The sequence below is a fragment of the Thalassophryne amazonica genome, chromosome 3 (assembly GCF_902500255.1).
Source record: "Thalassophryne amazonica chromosome 3, fThaAma1.1, whole genome shotgun sequence".
NCBI lineage: Eukaryota > Metazoa > Chordata > Actinopteri > Batrachoidiformes > Batrachoididae > Thalassophryne > Thalassophryne amazonica.
In genome coordinates this window covers 30299768-30326721 of record NC_047105.1, presented here as the reverse complement: position 1 = coordinate 30326721, position 26954 = coordinate 30299768, and the positions used below count along the sequence as shown (strand labels likewise).

The window sequence follows — 26954 nt, the reverse complement described above, 5'->3', positions numbered from 1 at the left end:
CCCTGTCAGAGAGTTTGGGGGGAGTAAATGAAATAGTAGTCCTTTTGGATGTGCTCTTGCTGGCTTAGTGAAACAACACCCCGTTACAGCACCCCCAACTCAAAACCTCTTCCTACAGCCATGCCTGGTGGCTGTAAATCAGGATCCAGGGCAGGTCCATAGTGTGGTTGATGCGGTGACGCATGGCACCAGGGGATACTTGCAGACCTAAGCTAACCATCCAAAACATACATCTGACCTAACATCACCAATGATGAATCAGGTCGTGTACAAGAACCAAATGTGACATTTACTGGTAACATCACATGCATTATAGCTCAAACCTCGAAACATTGCGATGTACTATCATAAGCATTCAACATTTATGTTAACAACTCGCTGTTTGCAGGTAGATGAGCAGGTAGCTCAGTGGGATATGAGTTGCACTACCAAAATATAGACCTGGGTTCAATTCCCAGTCTGCTACAGCCTATGTCCTTGGACAAGATATTTCATCTGCATCATTTCAGTTCAACCAACTGTCCTGGCCTTGGCTGGGTAAGAAACCTCTGATGGACTGGTGTTCCGTCCAGCTTTGAGGGGAAGTAGACTCTCATCCACTTTGGGCTACGGGATCCTGGTATAAACAGGGATACCATTGGGCCCAGGGGCCTGTATAGGACTTACTTCTAGTACATTTCACTCTTTGCAAGCTGAGGTCCATGTTGACGGTGGTCACACTACTTTTTTTGGTCACAATGCATTACTTAATAAATGACATTTTATGCTTGTTTGTCCATCTGTCCTCTCCAGATTTGTCCATTCCAATCAAGATCCCGTATTCCGACTATCGTAAGCCCATGCAGGATTGTGACTCCATGAGAGTTTCAGTCGTGGTCAAGCATGAAGAGACGAACTTCCTGGCTGAAGAAGACATTGAACTGGATGACCCACCAATGTCTCTGACTGTTAGTCGATAAGTCGATTACATCCTGTTTTGTCTGGGTTTTGTTCCCGAGTCTCAAGTAGGGATGCAACTAATAGTTATTATTTTATCATTTCTTTTTGAATACTACATTCAAGATTACTTAAGTGTTAAGCTAATAGATCCTACAGGCCCTGAGGCCCATTTGTACCTTTGCTTATCTCCAGATTCCATAGCATCAAGCGGATGAGCATCTATGGCACGATTAAGAAAGAGAGGACAACACTAATATATTAGTCACATGAAAGGGAAGACAAATGGGTTTTTAATCTGGATTTGAATGACTCCAGAGAATCAGGCTGTTTTATCTCAGCAGGCAAATTGCTTCACAGAACAGGTGCACAGCAAGAGAAAGTTCTGTGACCTACTGACTTCTTTTTAACCTTTGGAACACACAGTAATCTTGCCCCTAGAGAACACAGAGCACGGGCCAGTACATAAGGTTTAATTAGATTGGCCAGACAGTCCATGAAAAATTTTTGTGTGTTAATACATAATAAAACCTTAAAAATTTGACCTTACCTGGACAGGAAACGAGTGAAAGGAGGCCAAAATTGTAATATGGTCATACTTTCTACTCTGAGTCAGAACTCGAGCAGCAGCATTTGCTGACCTATGATGCTGGACTGTGGTAATCCACAAAATAGGATATTAGAGTAATCCAGTCTAGAAGAGACAAAGGCATGACAAAACGTCTCTGCATCAACCATAGACAGAATAGGTCAAATCCTCAAAACATTACAGTTTTGAGGTGACAGAAAGCATTCTTAGTTACCTTTCTAATGTGTAGATCAAAGAACAGCATGAGATCAAAGGTCACACCAAGATTTTTCCCTTTATCACTGTGATTAAAAAAAGGCACGAGTCCAAGGTTAACGTTAGCTGGTCAAACTGATGCCTGTGTCTGACAGGACCAATGACCATAATCCCTTAGTAGAATTTAAGAATAAGAAATTGCTAGACATCCAATTTTTCACTGAAGTCGGGCTGTTGTCTGAAGTCCTAGTGTGGGTTAGATAATATGTGTGTTTATTGTCATGTAAAGCTGGGTGTCATCACCATAGCAATTAAAAGTAATTCCATAGTGTCAATATATCTGGTTAAGAGGTTCTATATATAGAGAGAAAATCAAATGTTGACCTTGACCTGTGACCTCAACTTTTACCAGCTTTTCTCAAAATCAGATCACCGTGTCCTTGGCTGACACACTGCCGTTTAACCATCTTTGCTCCTATTTGGTAACTTCAAACCTCTGAGTTATTTAATTCACAAACACATGGATACACTTGACTGAAAACTACTTTTTCTGATGCGTGCTCCAGTCAGGTTGAGGATCACAGACCTTCTTCTTCGTCAAGTCAAGTAGAACTTTGCCCAAGTATATAGTGGAAACCACTAGACCTAACCTGCTTAGACTATGATCCTGAAAATGTATGTATTTACGTATGGATATTTGTGTGCAGGTTGCAGGTGAGCTCACGATCAAACAACCTGCAACAGCTACAGTGGTTTTTGTGAACCCGATTGAGGAAACGCTGACCAACTGCTTTCTGACCATGTCTGGAAGTGTCCTGACACCTGGAGATTGGGATTGGAAGTCAGTGTTTTCATTTCTAACAGAAATCCACTTCATTGGGGCCATGATGTTTATTTGTTGCTGTGGTAACTGAAGTGCTGTAAAGCACCGAGAGATTTATCTGTTGCCGTGATGATCTGTGTTAGGAAGCTGATTTTTTTTTTTTTTCCTGTTTTTGTAACTTGCAGGATTCCAGATATTCCAGCCAATAATCAGCTTTGTGCCACAATCAAGTTTCATCCGGAAAAGGCCGGCAACAGCAAGACCCTAACAGCTGTTTTCACCTGTGACCCCTTCGAAGACATCAAAGCCACCTGCACCTGCAAAGTCAAACCTGCAGCAGCCAGTTAGATGTTGCTGTGAATTACAGTTGAGCTCAGGAATATGGCGGCATTGTCAGAGTTTTTATTTTAGTGCTTAACCACACTGTACTGTACTTGGAAGTGGTACTTGATAGCGTTCTGTTCTATTCTTCAGTGTCTGTCCTTGTGATTTGTTAGCAGACATTACAAAACAAATTTGGATTGGATGTAAAAATGACCTTTAACCACAATGAATTTAAAGTTCGCCTGAATTATTGATTTCTGGTTGAGCTCACCTGGGCATCTCAGGTATCCAACTACATAAGTACACCGTGTCTGGTGCAAATCAGAATAAAAACTTTTATTTTTACACTTTTGGCCTTTGACCCAATGAGCTTGACATTTACATGAATAATTGAGGATTCAAGGATTCTTTGTCATACCATATACTGGTATGTTTTCACATAATATGATATGAAATTGTATTTCAAAAATATCTTGGGGTTTAATAATCGATAAAAAAAAACAGACTTGGGGAAATATAAATGAGATAAAGATTAAAAAGCACTACAGCAGGAATGAGCAGCATGACAGAATTATTGTGTAAAAAGTATTAACAGATGTGCACCTGGTGCTCTACCAGAACTCAACAGCCTCACAGTCTCTGGGAAGAAGCTGTTCCTCAATCTGATGGCTCTGTACCTGATGCTCCAAAGCCTCCTTCCTGAAAGAAGAGGAACGAACATTATCCTTGCTGGGTGGGTGGGTTCTTTTCTTGATGCTGGAAGCCTTTATCTTGCGTGTATGTCCATGGTGGTGGGTAGGCTGACCTCTGAGCTTTGGCTGACCTTGCATGGGCAGGTATGATACTCACCTACATATATTTGCCACATTATAAATTTGAGTGTGTGTGTTGGGGGGGATTTGAACACTGACCTGAGCGAAACAGAACCTTTGAAGGCCATTCTGGGTTAGCCTTCATCCACTTTGTACGTTTGGTGGAAATTGGCCAAAGGACCTTGGAGGAGTAGGAGAACAAAGAATCACACAGACTATACTCATCACTAATCTTCAACCGCCTATCTGGGATCGGGTCGCGGGGGCAACAGCTCTAGCAGGAGACCCCATACTTCCCTTTCCCGGGCTACCCTGTCCACCTCTGACTGGGGGATACCGAGGTGTTTCCAGGTCAGTGTGGAGATATAATCTGTCCACCTAGTCGTGGGTCTTACTCAGTCTCCTCCCAGATGGATGTGCCTGGAACACCTCCCTAGGGAGACATCCAGGGGGCATCCTTACAAGATGCCCGAACCACTTCAGCTGGCTCCTTTCAATGCGAAGGAGCAGCAGCTCTACTCCGAGCTCCCCACGGATGACCAAGCTTCTCACCCTATCTCTAAGGGAGACACCAGCCACCTTCCTAAGGAAGCCCATTTCAGCCGCTTGTACCCGCGATATAGTTATTTCGGTCATGTTCCAACTCTCATGACCATAGGTGAGAGTAGTAACAAGGATTGACCAGTACATCGAGAACTTCGCCTTTTGTCTCAGCTCCCTTTCCGTAATAACAGTACGGTAGAGTGAATGCAGTACTGCCTCTGCTGCGCTGATTCTCCAGCCATTCTCACGCTCCATTGTCCCCTCACTTGTAAATAATACCCCGAGGTACTTGAACTCCTTCACTTAGGCCAAGACCACATTCCCAACCCAGAGTAGGCAATCCATCAGTTACTGCTGAGAACAATGGCCTCAGATTTAAAGGTGATGATCCTCATCTCAGCCGCTTCACACTCAGCTGCAAACTGATCCAGTGAGTGTTGGAGGTCACAGGCTAATGAAGCAAATAGGACCACATCATCTGCAAAAAGCAGTGATGAGACGCACCCAAACACAATGTACCCGCTTTGTGAGTACAGCAATTGGATGGCCCTGAGAAGGGACCCTCTCACTCCATACTCCAGAAGCACCTCCCACAGTACACATTTCTGAAGGGATCTCATCAACCCCCAGGGCCATGCCACTGCGGAGTTGTTTGACTACCATCAGTGACTTGAAGCAGGGAAATTCATGATAATCCTCCATCAGCTTCCAGCTTCGACCCTGCTATAGAGGGCGCTCTGGTCTAATGCAGGAGTTCCTCAAAGTGTTCCTTCCAGTGCCCGATTACATCCTCAATTGAGGTCAACAGAGTCCCATCCTTACTGTAGAAAGCTTGGATGGGTCCCCTCCTGAGCTGCCTCGCGGTCCACCAGAAGCATCTTGGTGCCGATCGAAAGTCCTTCTCCATGGTTGCTCCGAACTCCTCCCAGACCTGCGGCTTTGCCTCCTCCACAGCAGAGACTGCTGCCCTTTGGGCCTGTCGGTACCTTGCAACTGCCTCTGGAGTCCTCCGAGATAACATATCCCGGAAGGACTCCTTCTTCAGTCGGACGCCTTCTCTGACCACCGATGTTGGTGGTTGCCATCCCTTGAGGCACATGAGACCTTCAGGCCACAGCTCTCTGCTGCAGCTTCAGCAATGGAAATTTTGAACATTGCCCATTCTGGTTCAATGCCCCCAACCTCCACAGGGATGCTAGAAAAGCTCCGCCGGAGGTGTGAGTAGAAGATTTGTCGGACAGTGGGCTCCTCCAGACATTCCCAGTTCACCTGCACTATCTGTTTGGGCTTACCGGGTCTGTCCAAAGTCCTCCTCCACCCTCTGATATAACTCACCACCAGATGGTGATCAGTTGACAGCTCTGCCCCTCTCCTCACCCGAGTGTCCAGAACATGCGGCCTCAGATCGGATGACACGATCACAAAATCAATCATCGATCTTCGGCCTAGCGCATTCTGTTACCATGTACACTTATGAGCATCCTTATGTTCAAACATGGTGTTCATTATAGAGAGTCCATGACAAGCTCATACAGTTGTATGCAAAGGTTTGAGCACCCCTGATAATTTTCAAGATTTTCCTTTATAAATCATTGGTTGGTTGGATCAGCAATTTCAGTTAAATATATTATATAGCATACAAACACAGTGATATTTGAGAAGTGAAATGAAGTTTATAGGATTTACAGAAAGTGTGCAATAATTATTTAAACTAAATTAGGCAGGTGCATAAATTTGGGCACCCTTGTCATTTTATTGATTTGAATACATTTAGCACTAATTATTGGAACACAAAATTGGTTTGGTAAGGTCATTGACCCTTGCCCTCCTTACACAGGTGAATCCAATCATGATAAAGGGTATGGCCATTTGCAAAAGTTTCCCCTCTTTGCATCTCTTCTAATGAGTGGTAACACGGGAGCCTCAAAACAACTCGCAAATGACCTTACTAGAAACTTCATTTCGCTTCTCAAATATGTGATTTTTTTGCTATATGATATATTTAACTGAAATTTCTGATCCAGACAACCAATGATTTATAAAGGAAAATCATGAAAATTATCAGGGGTGCCCAAACTTTTGCATACAACTGAAAGGCCAATAACAAACGACCATTTGGGTTTAGATCGGTGAGGTCATTCCTCCCAGTCACACCTCTCTGGCATTACCCATGTGTGTGTTGAAGTGCCCGCAGCAGAACAATGGAGTCCCCGACCAGAGCCCCATCCAGAAGGCTCCAAGAAGGCAGAATACAACAAACTGCTGTTCGGTGCATATGAACAGTCAGAGCCCCCCCCCCCACCCTACGGCGCAGGGAGGCGACCCTCTCATCTAATTGGTAAACTCCAGCGTAGCTGCACTCAGCCAGGGACTCATGAGTATCCCCACACCCACCCGGTGCCTCGCACCCTGGGCTCCTCCAGAGAAGAATAAGGTCCAACCCCTATCAAGGAGAGTGATTCCAGAGCCGAGGCCCAATAGATCTAACTGGTATTGTCATGTTTTTATCATATTTTTTGCTAATAATTCTGGGCAGGATCAGGTGTGGTCGCCTATTTTATAGAACGAAAACATCACTTAAGTGACTCTGCAGCAGTTTCGCTTCTAGGTGTGTGTTGCAATTATAATACAAATATTCTTTCAGACAAACGTGGTTTGTTTTGCAAGTAATAAATGCAACACCACGATCGGATTGAATGATGGTACTTTCCAGGCTGAAAAGAAAAAATCCTGACATTTTCAGCTAAATTTTGGAGCCCTTTACTCCTCACTGGTTTGTCACTCACTCCAGACACTGACACAATTCAACTGCTAATGCTCAGTTATTTCCAGCCCTTCTTCCATGTCAGTCAAAATTTGGTGGCTGTCTATTCAGTCTGACTGATTGAATATACTGTAATCAATATCAGACATTCTGTGTTTTGCAGTTGTGAATCTCACGCCGTGTGAGGTTTCTTCTTCAAAAAATGCCTGAGGGTGTTTTTCCTGATCACTGTTGCTCGGGGGGGTTGCTAAAGTTTGACCTTACCTTTGTGAAGTCCCTTTGAGTGATTTATGATGTGATTTGGCACTTTATAAATAAATTGAATTGAATTGTTATATGTTGGGCTGTCTATTATTACAGTGAAAATCCTACACCCGCCTCTGTCATTTCACTCTCTTGGTTCAGAGGGTTCACGTATTTTAAAATTTCCCTGTGGCATTGCTGATTTGGGGGAAAGCTGTCAGCAGTCAGACTGTTTGTCAGCACGTCTGTCATTTTGCTTGACACTTGCCTGGTGGCAGTATGTGCAAACAAGCTAATTGAAAGGTGCAGCATTTTTTTTTTTCAAATTATTTTCATTTATATAGCGTCAAATCACAGCAAAGTTGCCTCAAGGTACTTCCCACAAGTAAGGTCTAACATTACCAACCCCCAGAGCAAGAACACAGATGACAATGCTAAGGAAAAACTCCCTCTGATGATTTAAGGAAGAAACCTCAAGCAGATCTCAAAGGTGTGACCCTCTGCTTGGGCCATGCTACAGACACAATTGACAAAACAATTTACAAAACGAAAATACAGGACATTTTGCCGGTGCACAGGACAGGAGGGCAGCTGCACCTCAAACAGAGAGAAAAAACAAGCATCAGAAAGACAACAAATACAGTATAATTTGTCAGCATTAAGCAACAAGAAAAACAAGAAATCCTAAGGTGATCGCCGGCCACTAGCCCTAAACTTCACTAAAAGACCCGGATTTTAGAAAAAGCTGACACTGCGGCATGCTCCGTTTACTAAGAACATGAATTTAAAAGGGTAAAAAGGGTTGAGCCAGACACTCGTTTCAGACGAGTACCCAGTACGGATAAAGCATTTTTGTAGAGCACGAGCATGATACGAGTAAAACTTGTCAATATCTGTGCTCGTGCTGAAGGAAAATCCTCATTGGCTAAGTGACTGTCTTCACGCTCTGTGTTTGGCCAGTCACACACAGCGCCCGCCCCTCCCTATACAGACACGTCTCTCTGCAGCTTCTTGTACACACACAGACGGGATCTCTCTCTCTGTGCTTGGCTTGATTCAACCTCACATTGCTCTGTCAGTAGTCCTTAAGTTTTCTTCAGCTTGCCTCTGTTTCGGTTTGTATGATATTTAAAGTTACTTGGTGAACTTGTTTTGTATTGCACGTGGTGCATTTGACAAGACAGAGCTGAAAACGGCTCGTGTCGCGTCGCGTCGGTCACTACCTCCACTCTGGTCGGGTTTTTTTTTTTTTTTTTTAACCATATGCTTGCTCTTAGTTTGGCTGGTGATATAAAATCGGTTGGAAAACTTTGCTCATACTGAACGTGGTGCTTTTGAGAAGAATACAGTGAACAAGGCTGACATATTATTTCCCTGTTTGCCATCACTGCATGTTTGCATGAATCACCAAGTTCTCACAGATCATCTTACAGACCACTTACATACATGTAACTGAACACACAAAGTAGCCTATATTAATATTTTTATCTGACACTTTCTCACTGCAGTTCATAAAAATAAATTGGTCAGTCGAACAACCTCTCTCCCTCTCACACAGTCACTCAGTCACACACACATGCACACACACGCCTTAATCAACATTGTTTAACTTTGTGTGGAAAAAATGGCAAGAACATTAGGTCGTAAAAATAAAGAAATAATTGAAAAAAATCACAGTTTGATCATAAAATTAAAAAGAAAGTTCTGTTGAGTATGACAACTCTTGTTCATGCATACTTAGTAGTTCATAATTTCCTACAACTCTGAATGTCAGTTCTGAGGCTGTTCTGTTATTCATTCATACACTTAATAATATTCATGTTCTGAGTTTATAAAAAAAAAACTTATTCTGTAAATAGTTCCTTTACTATTGTGATCAAAAACATTGAATCAATTCTGAGGCTGTTCTGGAACTATTCATTTATACACTTAAGAATATTCATGTTCTGAGTTCATAACAAACTTGTTCTGTAAATAGTTCTCTTACTTTTGTGATCAAAAACATTGATTTGAATCTCAATTTTGAGGCTGTTCTGTAAATAGTTTTTTTTCAAATCAACAATAAATATAGCAACTTCTGATCAATCCATATCAATTTCAGACTTAAAATAATGTACTGATTTAAGCCCCACCCATTCGGGTTAAACCACACCTACTTCCAGTTTAGGCCCCATCCACTATGAGTACAGATATGGATACAGATAATTTAGATGATTGAACAATACAGATACAGATAGTGGTGTACTTGCAAATCCCTAGTAAAAAGCATAATAACATACTATGCCAGTATGCTAGCCATACAAAAGGGAAAATAAGTGCGTCTTAAGTCTGAACTTGCAAGTCTCTACAGACTGACTATTTTATTGATGCAGGGAGATCATTCCACAGAACGGGCATGATAAGAGAAAGCTCTGTGACCCACAGACTTCTTATTCACCCTAGGGACACAAAAGTAGTCTTGCACCCTGAGAATGCAAAACCTGGGCCGGTACGTAGGGTTTAATTAGGTCAGGGTTTAAGTAGGGAGGCGCCAGTCCGTGAACAATTTTATAGGTTAGTAGCAAAACAAAGTCTGATCTCACTGGGACAGGAAGCCAGTGAAGAGATGCCAAAATGGGTGAAATGTGGTTAAACTTTCTGCTTCATGTCAAAAGTTTGGCTGCAGCATTTTGAACCAGTTGGAGAGCCCTAATGCTGGACTGTGGTAAACCAGAAAATAGAATATTGTAGTAGTCCAATCTAGAAGAGACAAAGGCATGAATCAGGGTCTCAGCATCAGCCATAGACAGGATGGGACGAATCTTCACTATATTTCACAGGTGGAAGAAAGCAGTCCTCATAATATCTCTAATGTGGAGGTCAAAGGACAACGTAGGATCAAAAATTACCCCAAGGTTCCACACTTTGTCAGTGTGATGTATGACACACGAGCCTAGGCTAAGCGTTAGCTGGTCAAATTGATGCCGATGTCTCACTGGACCAAGAACCATCATTTCAGTCTTATCAGAGTTTAAAAGTAGGACATTGCTTGACATCCAGCTTTTCACTGATTCAAAGTCCTAATGTTACCCTCCATGTCGAGCTCTATATATGTTCACAGACAAGATGGCAGCGCCTTCCCCAGTAGGGTGAAGACCGTCCGGCATCAGCAAGCCACGACGGCCCCAGAATGAAGGCCAGTTATCAATAAAACTAAAGCCTTGCTGTCTACAAAACTGTGCCAGCCACCTATTTAATGATGTCAGCCTGCTAGATGCTTCATTATTACCTCAGGAGGGGAGGGGACCACAGACAGTTATAATTAATTACAGTATACAGTTGAAGTGAGTCCATCTCTAGGCAATATTACTAAAATGTCAAGCAACTCAACAAGGTATAACCTCTCAGTAATGCCATTATATTTAAACCAACAAGTCTCTTCATGCTCAAAATGTAGTGGCACAAAGAAGGACTTGGTTTAAAAGGTCAGGTTTGTGCTTCTGTATCCATCACACTTCTGAACCCCCCTTTTTCCTGGATGGCAACCAACCATGCAGGGATGCAACTGCTCCATTATGAAAAGTAGCCATCTATCTGCTGGAGCCAGGTGGTGCGTGGGTGTGTCCTGGACCTTTTCCAGTTGCCCAGTTCCTGAACGTTGAGACACCTGAATGCTGGTTCACGCCCAGAGAAATGCACCACTTACCAAAAATGTCAGCACTTACGTTCCCTCACAATGATCACACAAACTCAAAGACCTCCAGCATGGGATGTGGATGCTTCAGCCCAGTGGTGCCCAAAGACATTCCAGCAAGGGCCACAAGGGTCCAGGTTTTCTTTGTAACCACAAACTCCAGCGGGTGATTTAACAGAATAGAATATAACCTTTATTGTCAGTGTGCATACATACATACATACAATGAAATTTATCCTCTGCATTTAGCCATCTTCCTTACAGTTAGACACAATCCAACCACTTGGAGCAGTGAGCAGCCACAGTCCGGCACCCGGAGCCATCTCGGGCAGCAGTACCAGTGCTAACCACTAAGTCACCATACCACCTGATTCACTTCACTTTGTGCAGATGGGATGAGTTTGTCAGTGAAATCACCTGCTGGAGTTGGTGGTTGCAAATAGGCATGGGCCGGTATGAGATTTGGACGGTATGATAACTGGGGGTAAAAATACTGCAGTTTCACGGTATTATGCATAGCTTTTAAATGTGCTTTAACAACATTATGGCTTTTGCATATAAAGTGTGCGTGATTCAGGACCAGTAACTGACGTGATGTCTACCACTACGAGCACTATACCACTGATAACTTTAGAGAAAATAACAAAATGATAGTCTCTCTTTTAGACATGTAGCATCTGCATTTGGTCGACCACAAGCACGACTCGAGTCCACCACTTGTACTTCTCAGTGGTTTCAAAGATGGGATAAAGTTTACTCCTTCCATGTTATCCGTTGCAGGTATCTTGAATCGCTCCGAGTCTGACACAGGCCATAGGTACGGTGCTTTGTTGCCACCGTTTTTGGCTTGAAAGACTATTCCGTGAAAACTAAAACGAAAAAGCCAACATGGTCCTTTCAGATGGAGGGAAAAGTTCAGCGCAGGCTTCGCCTCCTTCAGCCTTGATGCAGAGCTAGCTAACGTTAGCTGCCTGTTTGTAAACAGAGACAGAGGAGCGCGCCAGGGGGAAGGGCGGCAGCGGCCGCCTCCACTCTGCCTGTCAAGAATTCTCATAACCCGCTCATACTGTAGGGACGGTATAACGGAAAATTTTAGTGGTTTTGATACCGTGGCTTTTTCATACCGCGGTATACCGTGAAGCCAGTTATCGGCCCATGTCTACTTGCAAAGAAAACCTGCACCCTCTTGGCCCTTTCTGGAATGTCTTTGGACACCACTTCTCTAACCACAAGGCCCAAAATGTGGGCTTTGGCCCTGTGGCAACAGAGTCCTTCTAGCTGTTGGAGAGTGAGGTTTACTGACTACGACTGCACAGTGACTCCTGCTGGCCTCTGTCACACCAGCATGAATGTGTTGGTGTGAATGAGAAAAAAACTGGACATTTTCTGGGGTGTGCATGTGTTACTGCATAGCGTGAATGTCCAGAGGCGCCTATGTTAGTGCATGAAGTTCTGTATGAAGCTCGCTCTGTGTGGGAAGGAGCTTCACCGTGTGACTCAAAGTGTTGTTTGCTCAGCTAATCTAAGCTTGACTTGCTGCCTGACGAACAAAATCCTAAAGCACAAAATCAGCTGTAGGTGTGTGTGTGTGTGTGTTTTCAACAGGGTCCAACCCCCACCAGATCACAGATATTTCAAAAGACATTTTAAAAATTCACTGCAGCAGACTCTGTGGTTGGCCCGTGACATGTTTGGAATCAGAATTCCAGCATATCAAACCAGGAACCAGTTGGACTGGCTTGTTCAAGTCTGAAGAAGTTGTGAAAGATGTGTACAACTTCTGACACGGAAATGAAGTCAAACAGATCACAAATGCATGGGTGCAGGAAAAAAGGTGAACTCAGGGTGTGTTGGAGCCTCCGTATGGGTCTATCATGGGAAATATCCTGTGCTTGGGTTAGGCTCACATTGCAGGCTCTGAGGTCACAGGGTATTAGTTCCAGCCAGTAGGTGCGAGGGGAGACTCTGGGCCGCCAAAGTCCAAAGGCCCATGTTGGATGTTCCGTGCGAAGGCGGAAGATATGGCCACAACATCGCATGCACTGCATTGCTGCATGGCAGGATGCCTTGAGATGTTGGGTCTGTTCTCTCAGAGCCTGGTCGGTTATGTGTCGGGACCAGGTAATGCAGGGCTCTGGTGTCAAAGCCCAGAGCCCTATGAAGTGATGAGTGAAAATTATAAATATTTGGCTTGAAGGTAATAATAATATAATAATAATAATGAATCTATTTTATATAACACTTTAATAACACATCCAGGCTTGACAAACTGATCAGGAGGGCTGGCTTCGTGGTTAGCATGAAGCTGGACTCTCTGATGACTGTGGCAGAGAAGAGAACACTGGACAAACTGTTGGACATTATGGACGATGCCAGTCACCTTTCTGCACACCGTCATCAGCAACCAGAGGAGCCTCTTCAGCCACAGACTGCTCCTTCCTAAGTGCAGGACCAAGAGACTGAAAAACTCCTTTGTCCCTCAAACCATCAGACTGTACAACTCCTCACTCAGGGGGAGGCGGAGTAACAGGAAGACAGAGGACAGGAATGAGAGGAACAGTAGTGGCCAGTAAACCATTATTGATTACTATGTCTGGTATTTATATTTATATTTGCAAACTGTTTTTCTCTTTCACTTTTGATACTCTGTGTGCTTCTTACCGTGTGTTGCTGTACAATGCTGCTAGAACCTCAATTTTCCTGAGGGAGTCTTCCCAAGGGATCAATAAAGTTCTATCTAATCTAATTTAATCTAATCTAATCTAAGAAAATACAAAGTACTTCACAACAATGATTTGAATAAAATCAACCTGCATAGAAGAAGACAATAATAAAAATTACAGGCTGTCAATGAGCCTAGGCAGTCAAGAACATTTGAGTCTTCAGTCTGGACTTAATGGGCTCTATCGACCTGGACCTTCTTATCCCCAATCAGTAGACCTTTCCATAGCAATAGTGCACTAACAGAAAATGCTCGACTGCTCGACTTGGGGACACACAGCAAAACAGCCTCCTGTGAACATAACGCTCAGTTCCAGTAATACCATGGTCGGCCAACTACACTGAACAAAAATATAAATGCAACACTTTTTTTTGCTCCCATTTTCATAAGCTCAACTCAAAGCTCTAAAATACTTTCTATATGCACAAAAGATCTATTTATCTCAAATATTGTTCAGAAATCTCTCTGTGTTCGTGAGCACTTCTCCTTTGCTGAGATAATCCATCCCACCTCACAGGTCTGACATATCAAGATGCTAATTAGACAGCATAATTATCATTATTATTGAGTAATTATGGGTGCTCAGTCATAATTACCCAAATTAATATTTAAAAACACTTGAAACATACATACTTTTATGTATTATCTGACAAAAAAGGACAATGTTTTCACAATATTCAAATGTTTTGAACTGCACCTGCATGCTCTTATGAGATCCTCATGTCTCTGTTGAAGGAGTCCTACATAGGCCCCAAGGCCCTTTGGTGCCAGTGTGGATCTCTGCATTCCAGGTTTTGTCTCTGAATAAAGGGGTAGAAAATGACTGATTTCTTACCACAAGTTGGAATGAGCATGTTTCCATGTGCTGATGTTTCTTCTATCACTGCCTGTGGTAAAAGAAGGAAGCTAACCATCCATGAAACTGTACTTTCCAACTGATGCTGAACCTGGCAAGTGGCAGTAATAAACAGATGTAGTCTGTAGATTAGATTAGAGATTAGATTAGACAGAATTTTATTGATCCCTTGGGAAGAGTACTGTTACTGCTATGACTGTTCCTCTCATTCCCGTCTCATGTCTTCCTGTTACTCCTCCTCCACCTGAGTGAAGACTTGTACAGTCTGATGGTCTGAGGGATAAAGAGTTTTTCAGTCTGTTGGTCCTGCACTTGGGAAGGAGCAGTCTTTGGCTGAAGAGGCTCCTCTGGTTGCTGAAGATGGTGTGCAGAGGCTGACTGGCATCGTCCATAATGTCCAGAGGTTTGTCCAATGTTTTCTTCTCTGACACAAACACCAGAGAGTCCAGCTTCATGCCAACCACAGAGCCAGCCCTCCTGATCAGTTTGTCCATCCTGGATGTGTACTTTTTGGATGTGCTCCCCCATCCCCCCAGCACACCACGACGCTGGCTACTACAGCAGTTTCCTGCAGATATTAAATGACGGCAGCCTCCTCAGAAAGTGCAGCCTGCTCTGTCCCTTCCTGTACAGATGGTTGGTGTGGGTTGTCCAGTCCAGTTTGCTGTCCAGCCACAGCTTGAGGTTCTTGTCACTGCAGCAGACAGAAGTTTAAAGTTAAAAAAAAAAACAAAAAAACAGTGCATAGCGTAGTGGTGTGTGTGGCTGCTGCTCTCACAGCCAGCGGTGGAATTTTTCCATCATACTCTCAACGGAAATCATAAATGGAATATCCGGTTTGCTGTTTGTCACGTACCTCCAAGAGGTGAATGCAGTATCAGAAGTTCTTTTTTGAGCTTGTCTGTTCATTTTGTTGAAGCTGCCAAAGTGATCTCAGAAGAGCCTAATTCTACATGCAGTCAGACCCCAAAACAAAAAGATGAACTCTAAGCTGGAGTCTCCCCCTGTGTCTGACAGAAAAACTGTAACTGAAGTTTCACACCATATTTTTAAGCACTCGGTGAAGCAACAGACAAGAACTTGTCCGGTTTCTCTAATCACATCCACAGAAGCTTGTAAGCCCTTCAGTTGTCATCTGTATCTTGGGAGCTTCCCTCACCAGTCTCCTTAAAGTTATACGGTCACTGTTTTTGAAGTGTCTGCTCCACGCAAACAACAAAATGTCACTGTTTTTTTTTTTATATCTCCACTTTTTATTTTTATATATCAAAGTGAGGGGTCCCTCCCCCATAACTTAATATTTATTAAATGTTGCATTTTTTAATCTGATTCTGTGAGTAAAATCTAACATTGCCAATAATTCTGTTCACTGAACGTCACTTCAGTGCGATTTTCAGCGGGTTAGAGGTTTACATACACCAGGATGAATACCTCTCACCAGCATGAAAGATAAATTAATGAAATTCATTCTAGAAGTTTATGAATGACATCTTTGCATAGTTGGGGATTAATTGTGGAACCTTTGAGTGGACCTCATCACCATTTATTCCTGTTATACCTCACAGTCTAACTGAGCGTCTGACTACAGGTGAAAAACAACCAGGAAATGGTTAACAGTGTCGCTGTGTCGTATGTCATTGTGCTGCTCGCTGCACGTAACGCCGTGTTTCTTTCTTCTGCTTTTACAAAGAATTCCCATAAAATATGGCCGGTGAAGACAAACCCAAATGCTGTAAGTACACTATCATTTTTATTTTTTAACCATCTTTCCTTCCAAGCATTTTATTTTATACATTTACATAAGATTTTGCTTGATTGTATTGGGGGGAGGAGACACATATATTTGAGCTGATATTGTTCAAATGAGTTAAATTTGGCACCACTGTGAGCCATTAAAGCAGATTTACAGATTAAATCAACACCTCAGCCTTGTTTTGTGTCACAGGCAACATGAGCACATACTTTTCTGGAAAGTATTCACAGTGCTTCACTTTTACCACACTTTGTTACATTACAGCCTTATTCCCAAACGAATTCGTTTTTTCTCTTCAACGTTCTCACAACACCCCATAATGATAACAATAAACATTTTTTTTGTTTTGTGTTTTGTTTTGTTGTTTGTTTTGTTTTTTTTTTTTGTTTTTTTGCAAATTTGTTAAAACCAAAAAACTCAGAAATCACGCATACGTAAGTATTCACAGCCTTTGCACAATACTTTGTTGATGCACCTTTGGCAGCAATTACAGCCTCAAGTCTTCTTGAATATGATGCCACCAGCTTGGTGCACCTATCTTTGGGCAGTTTTGCCCATTCCTCTTTGCAGCACCTCTCCAGCTCCATCTGGTTGGATGGGGAGTGTCGGTGCACAGCCATTTTCAGATCTCTCCAGAGATGTTCAATCAGATTCAGGTCTGGGCTCTGGCTGGGACACTCAAAGACATTCACAGTTGTCCTGAAGCCACTCCTTTGATATCTTGGCTGAGTGCTTTGGGTAATTGTCCTGCTGAAACATGAACCGTTGCCCCAGTCTGAGGTCAAGAGCGCTCTAGAGCAGGTTTTCATCCAGGATGTCTCTGTACATTGCTGCATTCATATTTCCTTCCGATCCGGTTGCTAACTGCTGATGTAACGCATCACGTGATAAATCTGTTCCCGGGTCCAAAGACCTGCAAGTTTACAATTAAAGTTACGTCTGTATGATCCTTTTAAGGTTCTACAGTTTAAGTTTAGTTTGTGTTTACATTGTGCGCAAACCTCCGTCCCGCCGTTCTCCGCCTCCACCTCTGTTAACCGCATTCATCTGTTTCTAAGGTAAGAACACTTAATAAAACTTTTTTCCTTTTACTTTATATATTTTATTATGCACAGGTAAAATATACATGTCTGTTTGTTAATAAAAAATATTTATTACAATAAACAGGACGTTAAAGTGCAAACTTCACTTTCCCCCCAAACGACATGAACAGGAAGCGATCGCAGCTCACAGCAACTCCCACTGAAAATAACGGAGAAACAACTTGAGCGTCTGACATTTTTACATAAATCAAACACAATAACAACATCTAAAAACCCAGTTAATATATCCAGGAGAGGTTTAGGCACAATATACAAAGAGTTTTATGTTGCAATGTTAATGCTGTTGTCCGTGTGCAGCGGTGTAAGTGCAGACTGATCAGATCGTCTCAGTGCAGTTCTCAATGTTAATGGCAGTGCGCCTTTTTGTTTGGAGCCGGAAGAAAGTATGTCCTGAAATTTTTTATGCAAATAACTGAACCACTGGTGTTTCTGTAAAACTGTAGATATGCTGCTATATGACACACCCACAAAGTCTTTGGGATGGCAGGGAGGGAGACACCCCTTTCAGCACGGGGGCATGGCATCTTATTTTTAAAGCAAAAGAAGATCAAAATAATGCTTTACTTTATCGCTGTGCAAAAGGGGTATGTGCAATATTGGTGTGTGTATTAAATTATGTGTAATATGCATGAGTTATGTAATTATGCCTTGGCAGCTTTATCTGTGTAGCTCTTGGAGTCCAAGACAAATTTTCTGGACGGGCCAATAAAGCGTATCGTATCATCTCGTATCATATCCTCTTGTATTTTTGTTCCATAAGCAGCTGATGGCCTGAGTGAAATAAAAGAAAATTACAAGCAAGCTCATATCTATTGACATGTGCCTTTGACCACACCTGCTCCTATTCCATTAGATGCAATTTATTTTGTTGCTGTTGTTGTTGTGACAGGTGAGGTTTGTTACACCTGTGAGAGAAGAGGTGTTGCATCATTCATGTCAACACTTGTTAACAGCGGAACATTTCTCAGTGCTTTGAAGCTGAAGCAAATGTTGTGCTGAATCATTAACAGTGAGAAGAAGAAATAATCAATCGTGACTGTAGAACATGTTCAATTTCAATTTACTTTCATTTATGTAACACCAAATCACCACAGAGTTGCCTCAAGGCGCGTCACACAAGTAAGGTCGAACCTTGCCAACCCCCCCAGAGCAACAATGTTGAGGAAAAATTCCCTCTGAGGAAGAAACCTAAAGCAGACCAGACTCAAAGGGGTGACCCTCTGCTTGGGCCATGTTAGCAGCACAGCTTACAAAACAATTCACAAAACGAATATACAGGAAATGCTGTTGGTGCACAGGACAGGAGGGTTACAGAAACAGACACCACACCCATCTCTGGATGGAGCCGCACCTCAAACAGAGAGAAAAAACTGAATCACGCATCAGAAAGACAAGAAATACAGTATAATCTGTCAGCATTAAGCAACAAGAAAACCAGGAAATACTAAGGTGATCGCCAGCCACTAGCCCTAAACGTTAAGATTTTTTGGTCTGTCTGGTCAGTTAATGCTCACTTTCTCTCTCTCTCTCTCTCTCTCTCTCTCTCTCTCTCTATATATATATATATATATTGTTTTTCTACTTCAAGTTGTCAAGAGTGTGGAGATTCATGCTAAGTTTAACAACACCGAACACCACACCAATGAAATCTCAACCAAAAAGCTGATCGTGAGGCGGGGCCAGGAGTTTCGGCTGACTGTTGAATTCTGTCAACCATTCATTGCCCAGATTCAACCACTTCTCCTCACAGCAAAAACCGGTAGGTCTAACTCGTAAAGGCAGTCCTACATTCTCGTGCTTACTGTGTCACGTTTAGATTTATTAAGGAGAGAAACACTTCCAAGATTTCTGAGGCATGACCCAACATGAAGAGGAAGCAAAGACTTTGCACCACGCCTCCAGGGGTGCTGCCAGGGATTTTGAGCCCCATGAAAAGAAATCTTACTGGGCCACCCCCACCCACATATTATTTTGTCAGTATTATAATTGTATTAGGGGCCTCTCTTGGCCCCTGTCAATTACGGGCCCTTAGAATCCCTCTTGTTATTCTCCCCTTTTTGGCACTCCTGCACACTGCATTGTGTTCAACCACATGGGGCAGTTACGCAGACGAGAGTTTTATTTTAATTCAATTCAGTGTATTTCATTTATATAGCACCAAATCACAACAAAGCTGCCTCAAGATGCTTCACACAAGTAAGGTCTAACCTTACCAAACCCTAGAGCAAGCACACAGGCGACAGTGGTAAAGAAAGACTCCCTCTGACATTATTGAGGAAGAAACCTCAAGCAGACCAGACTCAAAGGGGTGACCCACTGCTTCTCAGAATCCAAAAGCTTGAGAACGCATGCAATACTTTTTCTGGGTCAGGCTCAAAACCTCTCAATCATCCCTCATACAATCCAGCCAATCTATAGCTGCTGTGTCCTCATCCTATCAGCTTAATAAACTGAGTTAAAGTCCGTTAGTTCCCATCAGCCCACTAAACTGAGTTAAAGTCTGTTAGTTCCCATCAGCTCATTAAACTGAGTTAAAGTCTGTTAGTTCCCATCAGCCCACTAAACTGAGTTAAAGTCTGTTAGTTCCCATCAGCTCATTAAACTGAGTTAAAGTCTTAGTTCCCATCAGCCCACTAAACTGAGTTAAAGTCCGTTAGTTCCCCTAGCTCATTAAACTGAGTTAAAGTCCGCTAGGGCCCCTCAGCTCAGTAAACTGAGTTAAAGTCCGTTAGTTCCCATCAGCTTGCTAAACTGAGTTAAAGTATGTTAGTTACCCTCAGCTCATTAAATTGAATTAAAGTCCGTTAGTTCCCATCAGCTGACTAAACTCAGTTAAAGTCTTAGTTCCCCTCAGCTCAATGGAACTGAGTTAAAGTCTGTTAGTTCCCCTCAGCTCATTAAATTGAGTTAAAGCCCATTAGTTTCCATCAGCTCACTAAACTCAATTAAATTCCATTAGTTCCCATCAGCTCATTGGAACTGAGTTAAAGTCCATTAGTTCCCATCAGCTCACGAATCTGAGTTAAAGTCTGTTAGTTCCTCTCAGCTCATTAGAGCTGAGTTAAAGTGTGTTAGTTCCCCTCAGCTCATTAAACTGAGTTAAAGTCTGTTAGTTCCCATCAGCTCACTAAACTGAGTTAAAGTCCGCTACCCAGACAGCAAATAGATCTGGGCCGGATGTAGTCCAACATCTTGTACCAATCCTGAAAACAGATCCGGTCCAGACAGTTTTTGCACCCTGGCCCAGATCCGGCATGGCTCCGCTTTACAGTTCTGGAACAGATCCAGACCAGATCTGAACTGGATCCACAAAAGACCAACCGTTTACAGACCATATCTGCCACGGATCTGGGACAGATGTGGTCCGCATCACAGCACCATGGCAGGAACATGGGGCATAACGATAAGCAATTTTATCTGCACTCGGTAGAAACTATCCATTAGCGGTCATAAACTCTGTACTCTGTAATCGTGATCGTCACTGAGGCTTTTTTAAATGCTTATTGCAAAGCGGTTTGTTTCTTTACGACAATCAAGTTTTATAAGTCCAAGGACACTGATCTGTGTGTTATAGATACAAATCAGTTTCCTCGGATCCACAGAACTTACCCCTGTAAAACTTGTTCCTGCCACGGTGCTGTGATGTGGTCCACATCTGCCCCAGATCCGTGCCAAATATGGTCTGTAAACGGTTGTTTTTTGCGGATCCAGTTCAGATCTGGTCCGGATCTGTCCAGAACTGTAAAGCGGAGCTGTGCCGGATCTGGGCCAGGGTGCAAAAACTGTCTGGACCGGATCTGTTTTCAGGATTGGTACCAGATGTTGGACTACATCCGGTCTGGATCTATTTGCTGTCTGGGTAGTTCCCATCAGTTGTTGCCTGTGTGTTCCCTTGGGGTTCTCTTCTTGATGCATATAACAATTTCAACTGGATTGCATGAGTTATCATCATACAAACTAAAAGTTTGTGAGTGGGGTCAGTGAAATGGAAATTCCAATGCGTCTATTTAACCTTTTACACTCTTGGTATCTTTTACAGTGTTTAGGTTTATTGTTGTAAAGGACATTGTTAACACTATCTTTGTTAAAGTGGTTGATCAGAATTTACGAGTATTGTTATTATTATTGTCGTAATTTTTTTTCTTGGCTTTTCTACAGATTACTTAAGATCTGATACAGATCGATGTAAAGGTCATTTATTTCTGATTTGTTTGATCAGATTTGGTGGGCTGTTGGTCTTTACAGAGCTGTGACACCTCTACTGGGTGCTGCTCATAGAGTTACATATATGAAAGCTAGAGGGCGCACTCCCTATACCGCTAACATAACGCCTCCGTGCCTACATGGTGGCGTGGCCACCACTACTGAAGATGGCAAAAAGAACACGAAGTACCCGAATGAGCAATATAGCGTGCATGTTGAAAAAGATTTATCCAACTACATACAAAAATGTCATTTTTTTCAAGACAAAGCCAAACATTTCTCATTGGAGAAATGAGTTAAAACTTTCTTATGAGTCTTTATCATTGATTGAATGCAATAATGCTTCAAAACTGGTTTCTCTTACAGACAAATTTGATCTGTAATACCCCCGTCATACATAGTGAAAATCATACAGAATGGCATCAGAATGACCAATTGGCGCACATCCGAAAAGTGTCGGGTTTCAGTTCCAAAACATTCTGACAGCCATCTGCGAGAGTCCACACAGTTTGTCAAAATCAGCTGGCGGGCCCGAGTGTGATGTTCAAACCCCTCTGAGCACCATTGAGATGGGACACCTATCCGACGGCGGTTCATGTGGAGTCTGAGGACCATCTGACTCCAATTTACATATTCTGATGGCGGAAAACAGGAGCCGAGACTATTCGGCTACTCAAGATAGATCTGGCACCGCAAAGCCTGCCGGTATGACCTGCATGTGCTACATATAATAATGTCCAATGCCACATCCCCCCCCCCCCCCCCCCCCCCCCCCCCCCAGAACGCGAAGGAACGTTGAAATGTATGTGGCAACGCTTCATCATGATAATAATTATGAATTATTATGAATTATTATCATGTACAGTGAATGTGAACAGCGGCTATCAAACCGAAAGCTTTGTGTGGTACTGTGCGCACGCCGCCGCAAATCTGAACAGGCTGAACAGACCTTACAGTACAGATATTTGTCCATTCCTTCCTGTAGGTGGCATAAATAATGTGAACTATTTTCTCCATCATAACACAGGCAGCTGCGTCTCTCCGTGGTGCACAGTAACGTGTCATTGCACGTGTCAGGCTCGGACCTGAACAGATCTCACCGCTGAAATATATGATCACCTTCTACCTCTGTAGGAGATATAACATGGAACTGTTGTGCCAGGCTGTGACAGCATTAATAAACATGAATCTCACCTCCAACAGAGCGGACGTGGAGCCGGACCACAGCCTGTGGTTAAAATCCTCTCACCCGGCTGCTGTGTGCTGTAATCAACCACGCAAAAATAAATCCCATGCGATAATCCAACCATCACAGTGTCCAGAGTTGCGTTGTGCTGCTGAAGTGAGCAAAAAAGAAAATAGAAATTAAAGTTCACTGGAAAGGCTGTGTCTGACGCATGGTGGGACAGCTTGGCCCACTGCCAGCAAACTTTCAGCAAAGCTGTCCAGTGGTGTGCACGTGCACCTCGCGTGCGCGCTTAGTTGCTCACGCAGCATTATGTATACACACACAGACACACTGCTGAGTGATAATTTCAGCCCCACGTGTGTGCACGGGGTGCACATGCACCATGCATATATGCGCGCTGTGCACTAGCGTACACGTGAGGAACACAGCGCTGCCTCCCACTCTGGTCCCGTATTTTTCATCCAGACATTTGGACATCGGGCAGTCTTCAGTGCCTTTTATGGCCGTCTGACAGCAGTCTGTGTCATCTACCTGTTGTCTACATGCGCTTTGGATGCCATCGTGCAGGTGTGGACGAGGTAATCCGGATGCGTTCTGACACTGCTGACCATGCCTCTTTTCCTCCCGACTGCATCGGATTATGGCAGTATTTGTCATGTCGGGCTGGTTCCTGCACATTCTTGCTACGTGTGATGGGGGCTTAAATGTTTCGTTGCCCTAGTTTTTATTTAGAGATTGATTAGAGATTCTACGAGATCTGTTAGAAAAGTATCGGACCTAATTCTTTTTTGCAAAAACCTGATGTATTTGAATCAAGCCTGCTTGTGTCAGTTGCTGGCAAGCAGCGTTTGAGTGAGGACGTGTGTAGCGTGCTGGGCCGGTTTTTATTGCAAGGAAAATGATGAAACGAGTGCAGCAGCGCCACATCACATTTTGCCAGAAACTGAGCGACAGCCAGGTGGAAACCATTCGGAAGATTCAGACACCTTTCAGTGACGATGATATGGGAATCACACAGATTAAGGAGCGGTACAACTGGTTTAAAGATGTCCGCACAACGGTGGAGAGTGAGCGACGCTCCGGTCGGCCATCAACATACTGAAATGACCAGCGAATCTGCTTTTGCTCCGTCAGAAGCTTCAGGAAAGAATTTCGCCACCACTCCTTTTCATGGCCAAATCTTCTGTCACAATGGAATGTGCCGAAAAAGTGCTGATGTCCACCTTTTCCGCAATCTCTCCGATCGTCACACGACGGTCCCTCATCACCACAGCGTTCACTCTGGAAATGATCTGGTCATTTCAGCATGTCGATGGCCGACCGGAGCGTCGCTCACTCTCCACTGTTGTGCGGATGTCTTTAAACCGGTTGTACCGCTCCTTAATCTGTGTGATTCCCATATCATCGTTACTGAAAGCCGTCTGAATCATCCGAATGGTTTCCACCTGGCTGTCGCTCAGTTTCTGGCAAAATTTGATGTGGCGCTGGTGCACTCGTTCTGACATTTTCCTTGCAATAAAAATCTGCCCAGCGTGCTGCACACATCCTCACTCAAACGCTGCTTGCCAGCAACTGATGCAATCGACGGGCGTGAAAAAATTCACGCATGCACAAGAAGGTTCAAGGTTGGCTCACACAAGCAGGCTTGATTCAAATACATCAGGTTTTGCAAAAAAGAATAAGGTCCGATACTTTTCTAACAGACCTCATATTATTAGTAGAGATTGATTAGAGATTGTATTTGATTCTTAAAAAAAAACAATGGGCTTACATGGACCATAAATGGTTGGCTTTTTAATTAAAATAACATTTTTAATTACATTATAATAAAAAGAGTTCAATTTCTTACCTTCCTGGCAGAAATAGCAGGGCTTTGGGATGAAAATACCCGGGCTGAACACAGACGTGGAAACACACTTGCCACTTGATTGTTGCTAAACACAGCACGGTGCATCATGCAATGTAAATAAATCCACGGATAAATGCTCATGATGTCGTTGTCCCAAGATCCTAATGACATGAAATTTCCAGCTTGGCACAAAGTAATGCTCAGTGCAGACTCTGACTGTGCGGTTAAAGATAGTGAACGGAAACATGCATTTAAGAAAACTCCATTCCAAGTGAAAACCATCCAGCTAAACTCTATTTCAATATGTCCAAGTATGATGTAAAAGTCCAAATTCAAGTAAAATCCATCTGAAAACATGACAACAGCATGATCAAACTGTGTAACTTGTAGTATTGAACTGTGTGGCAAACATTGCTTCCTGGCCTCCATGATAATGGTGGCGCATGGTCCTTATCAGCACATGGCCAGCCCAGACTCCACCCTCCAGCTTTCTTATATGTAACTCCATGGTGCTGCTGTAGTCAAATCAATGAATAAATACATGCTTTCCTCCCCCCCCCACAACAGGAGAATATCCCAAAGTGGAAAGGGGGACTTTGTCAAACTTTTCTGTCCCAGAAGACGCCATAAAACAGCCAGCAGGAGCAAAGGCAGTATGGAAGGCAGCAGAGTTTTCCAAAAGTGGCAACAATAAAGTGACCCTGTTGATCACCCCACCAGCTGACTGCCCCACAGGGAAGTACACTCTAAGTGTGAAGTACACAGACAAGGAAAAGGGCAAGGAGATGGGCAAGGGCAAGGACAAGAAGAAGAAGAAGGACAAGAAGAAGGCCACAAAACTGAAGGAAGCAGACAAAGAGAAACAGGAGTATGAAGAAGAGGATGAGAAGTTCAAGGAGGAGGAGGAGAATGATAAGGAGATCCTGGTAGAAGGCCTGATGGTGCTCTTCAATGCCTGGTGTTCAGGTTAGTTTGTTTTTTATTTTTGTTTCTTCGACTGTTGATTGCAGCTAGGTTTATTTTAGAGGTGTGGCTTCTGGTCCATGAAGAATTGCTTAGATTTCGATTTTAAATTAATATGTACCTCCAAGGATGTAATTTTTTTTACTGGCATTTTGTCCGTTTCTTTGCAATGTAACAGAAAAAGCAATGAACAGATTTACATGAAATTTGGTGAGCTGTACGATAACATTTGAAGAAATAAATTTTAGGGATAATCCAGAATGGATTATCCCTAAAATTTATTTCTTCAAACGTTTATTAGATCCAGAACAATGTTTGGCTCATACAATAGTCGTTAATGAAATTTGTTTAGTAGATGATGATGTTCTAGAAAATTGGAGATTTTATTTTGAATGTGATCTGGCACATATTTTGGGTCCAGAAGATGTTTGACGCATTCAGGAATATATATATATATATATATATATATATATATATATATATATATATATATATATATATCACCACAGCATTCACTTTGGAAATGATCTGGTCATTTCAGCATGTTAATGGCCGACCGGAGAGCGGCACGCTCTCCACCGTTGTGCGGCCGTCTTTAAACCGGTTGTACCGCTCCTTAATCTGTGTGATGCCCATAGGATCGTCACCGAAAGCCGTCTGAATAATCCGAATGGTTTCCACCTGGCTATCACCCAGTTTCTGGCAAAATTTGATGCAGTTGTGCTGCTCCAGTCGTTCCGCCATTTTCCTTGCAAAGAAAAATTGACGAGAGACTCCACCCATCCTCACACAAAGGCTGCTTACAAGCAAATGACGCAATCTACAATGGACATGCGCACAAAGGTTCAAGGTTGGCTCATGCAAGCACACGTGATTCAAATCCATCAGATTTTTGAAAAAAAATAAAAAGGTCGGATACTTTTCTAACAGACCTCGTATATATATATATATATATATATATATATATATATATATATATATATATATATATATATATATATATATATATATATATATATATATATATATACAGTGAGGAAAATAAGCATTTGAACACCCTGCGGTTTTGCAAGTTCTCCAACTTAGAAATCATGGAGGGGTCTAAAAGTTTCATCTTAGGTGCATGTCCACTGTGAGAGACATAATCTAAAAAAAAAAAAAAAAATCCGGAAATCACAATATATGATTTTTTTATAATTTATTTGTATGTTACTGCTGCAAATAAGTATTTGATCCCCTACCAACCAGCAAGAATTCTGGCTCACACAGACCTGTTAGTTTTTCCTTAAGAAGCCCTCTTATTCTGCACTCTTTACCTGTATTAATTGCACCTGTTTGAACTTGTTACCTGTAAAAAAGACACCTGTTCACACACTCAATCAATCACACTCCAACCCGTCCACCATAGCCAAGA

General features: G+C 42.8%; 2 protein-coding genes and 1 long non-coding RNA gene across 3 annotated transcripts in view; 2 read left to right on the top strand and 1 right to left on the bottom strand.

Annotated features, from left to right (window-relative positions):
* The window catches only part of LOC117506476 (protein-glutamine gamma-glutamyltransferase 2-like), a 54747-nt gene extending 51532 nt beyond the window's left edge, over positions 1 to 3215 (top strand). The window contains exons 13-15 of the mRNA XM_034165971.1: positions 793 to 947; positions 2428 to 2561; positions 2729 to 3215. Of these exons, the coding sequence (XP_034021862.1) occupies positions 793 to 947; positions 2428 to 2561; positions 2729 to 2891 (452 nt within the window). The 3' untranslated portion in view covers positions 2892 to 3215. The remainder of the gene's footprint in view (positions 1 to 792; positions 948 to 2427; positions 2562 to 2728) is intronic.
* Positions 3094 to 25221, bottom strand: LOC117506480. Its single transcript, XR_004559484.1, has 2 exons — positions 25140 to 25221; positions 3094 to 4644 (listed from the first exon to the last, which is right to left on the bottom strand). It is a non-coding gene; the product is annotated as an uncharacterized LOC117506480 (long non-coding RNA).
* LOC117506477 (protein-glutamine gamma-glutamyltransferase 2-like) overlaps positions 16084 to 26954 on the top strand; it is an 83687-nt gene continuing 72816 nt past the window's right edge. Inside the window, exons 1-3 of the mRNA XM_034165972.1 lie at positions 16084 to 16212; positions 18925 to 19095; positions 25145 to 25543. Coding sequence (XP_034021863.1) covers positions 16185 to 16212; positions 18925 to 19095; positions 25145 to 25543 — 598 coding nt within the window. The 5' untranslated portion in view covers positions 16084 to 16184. The remainder of the gene's footprint in view (positions 16213 to 18924; positions 19096 to 25144; positions 25544 to 26954) is intronic.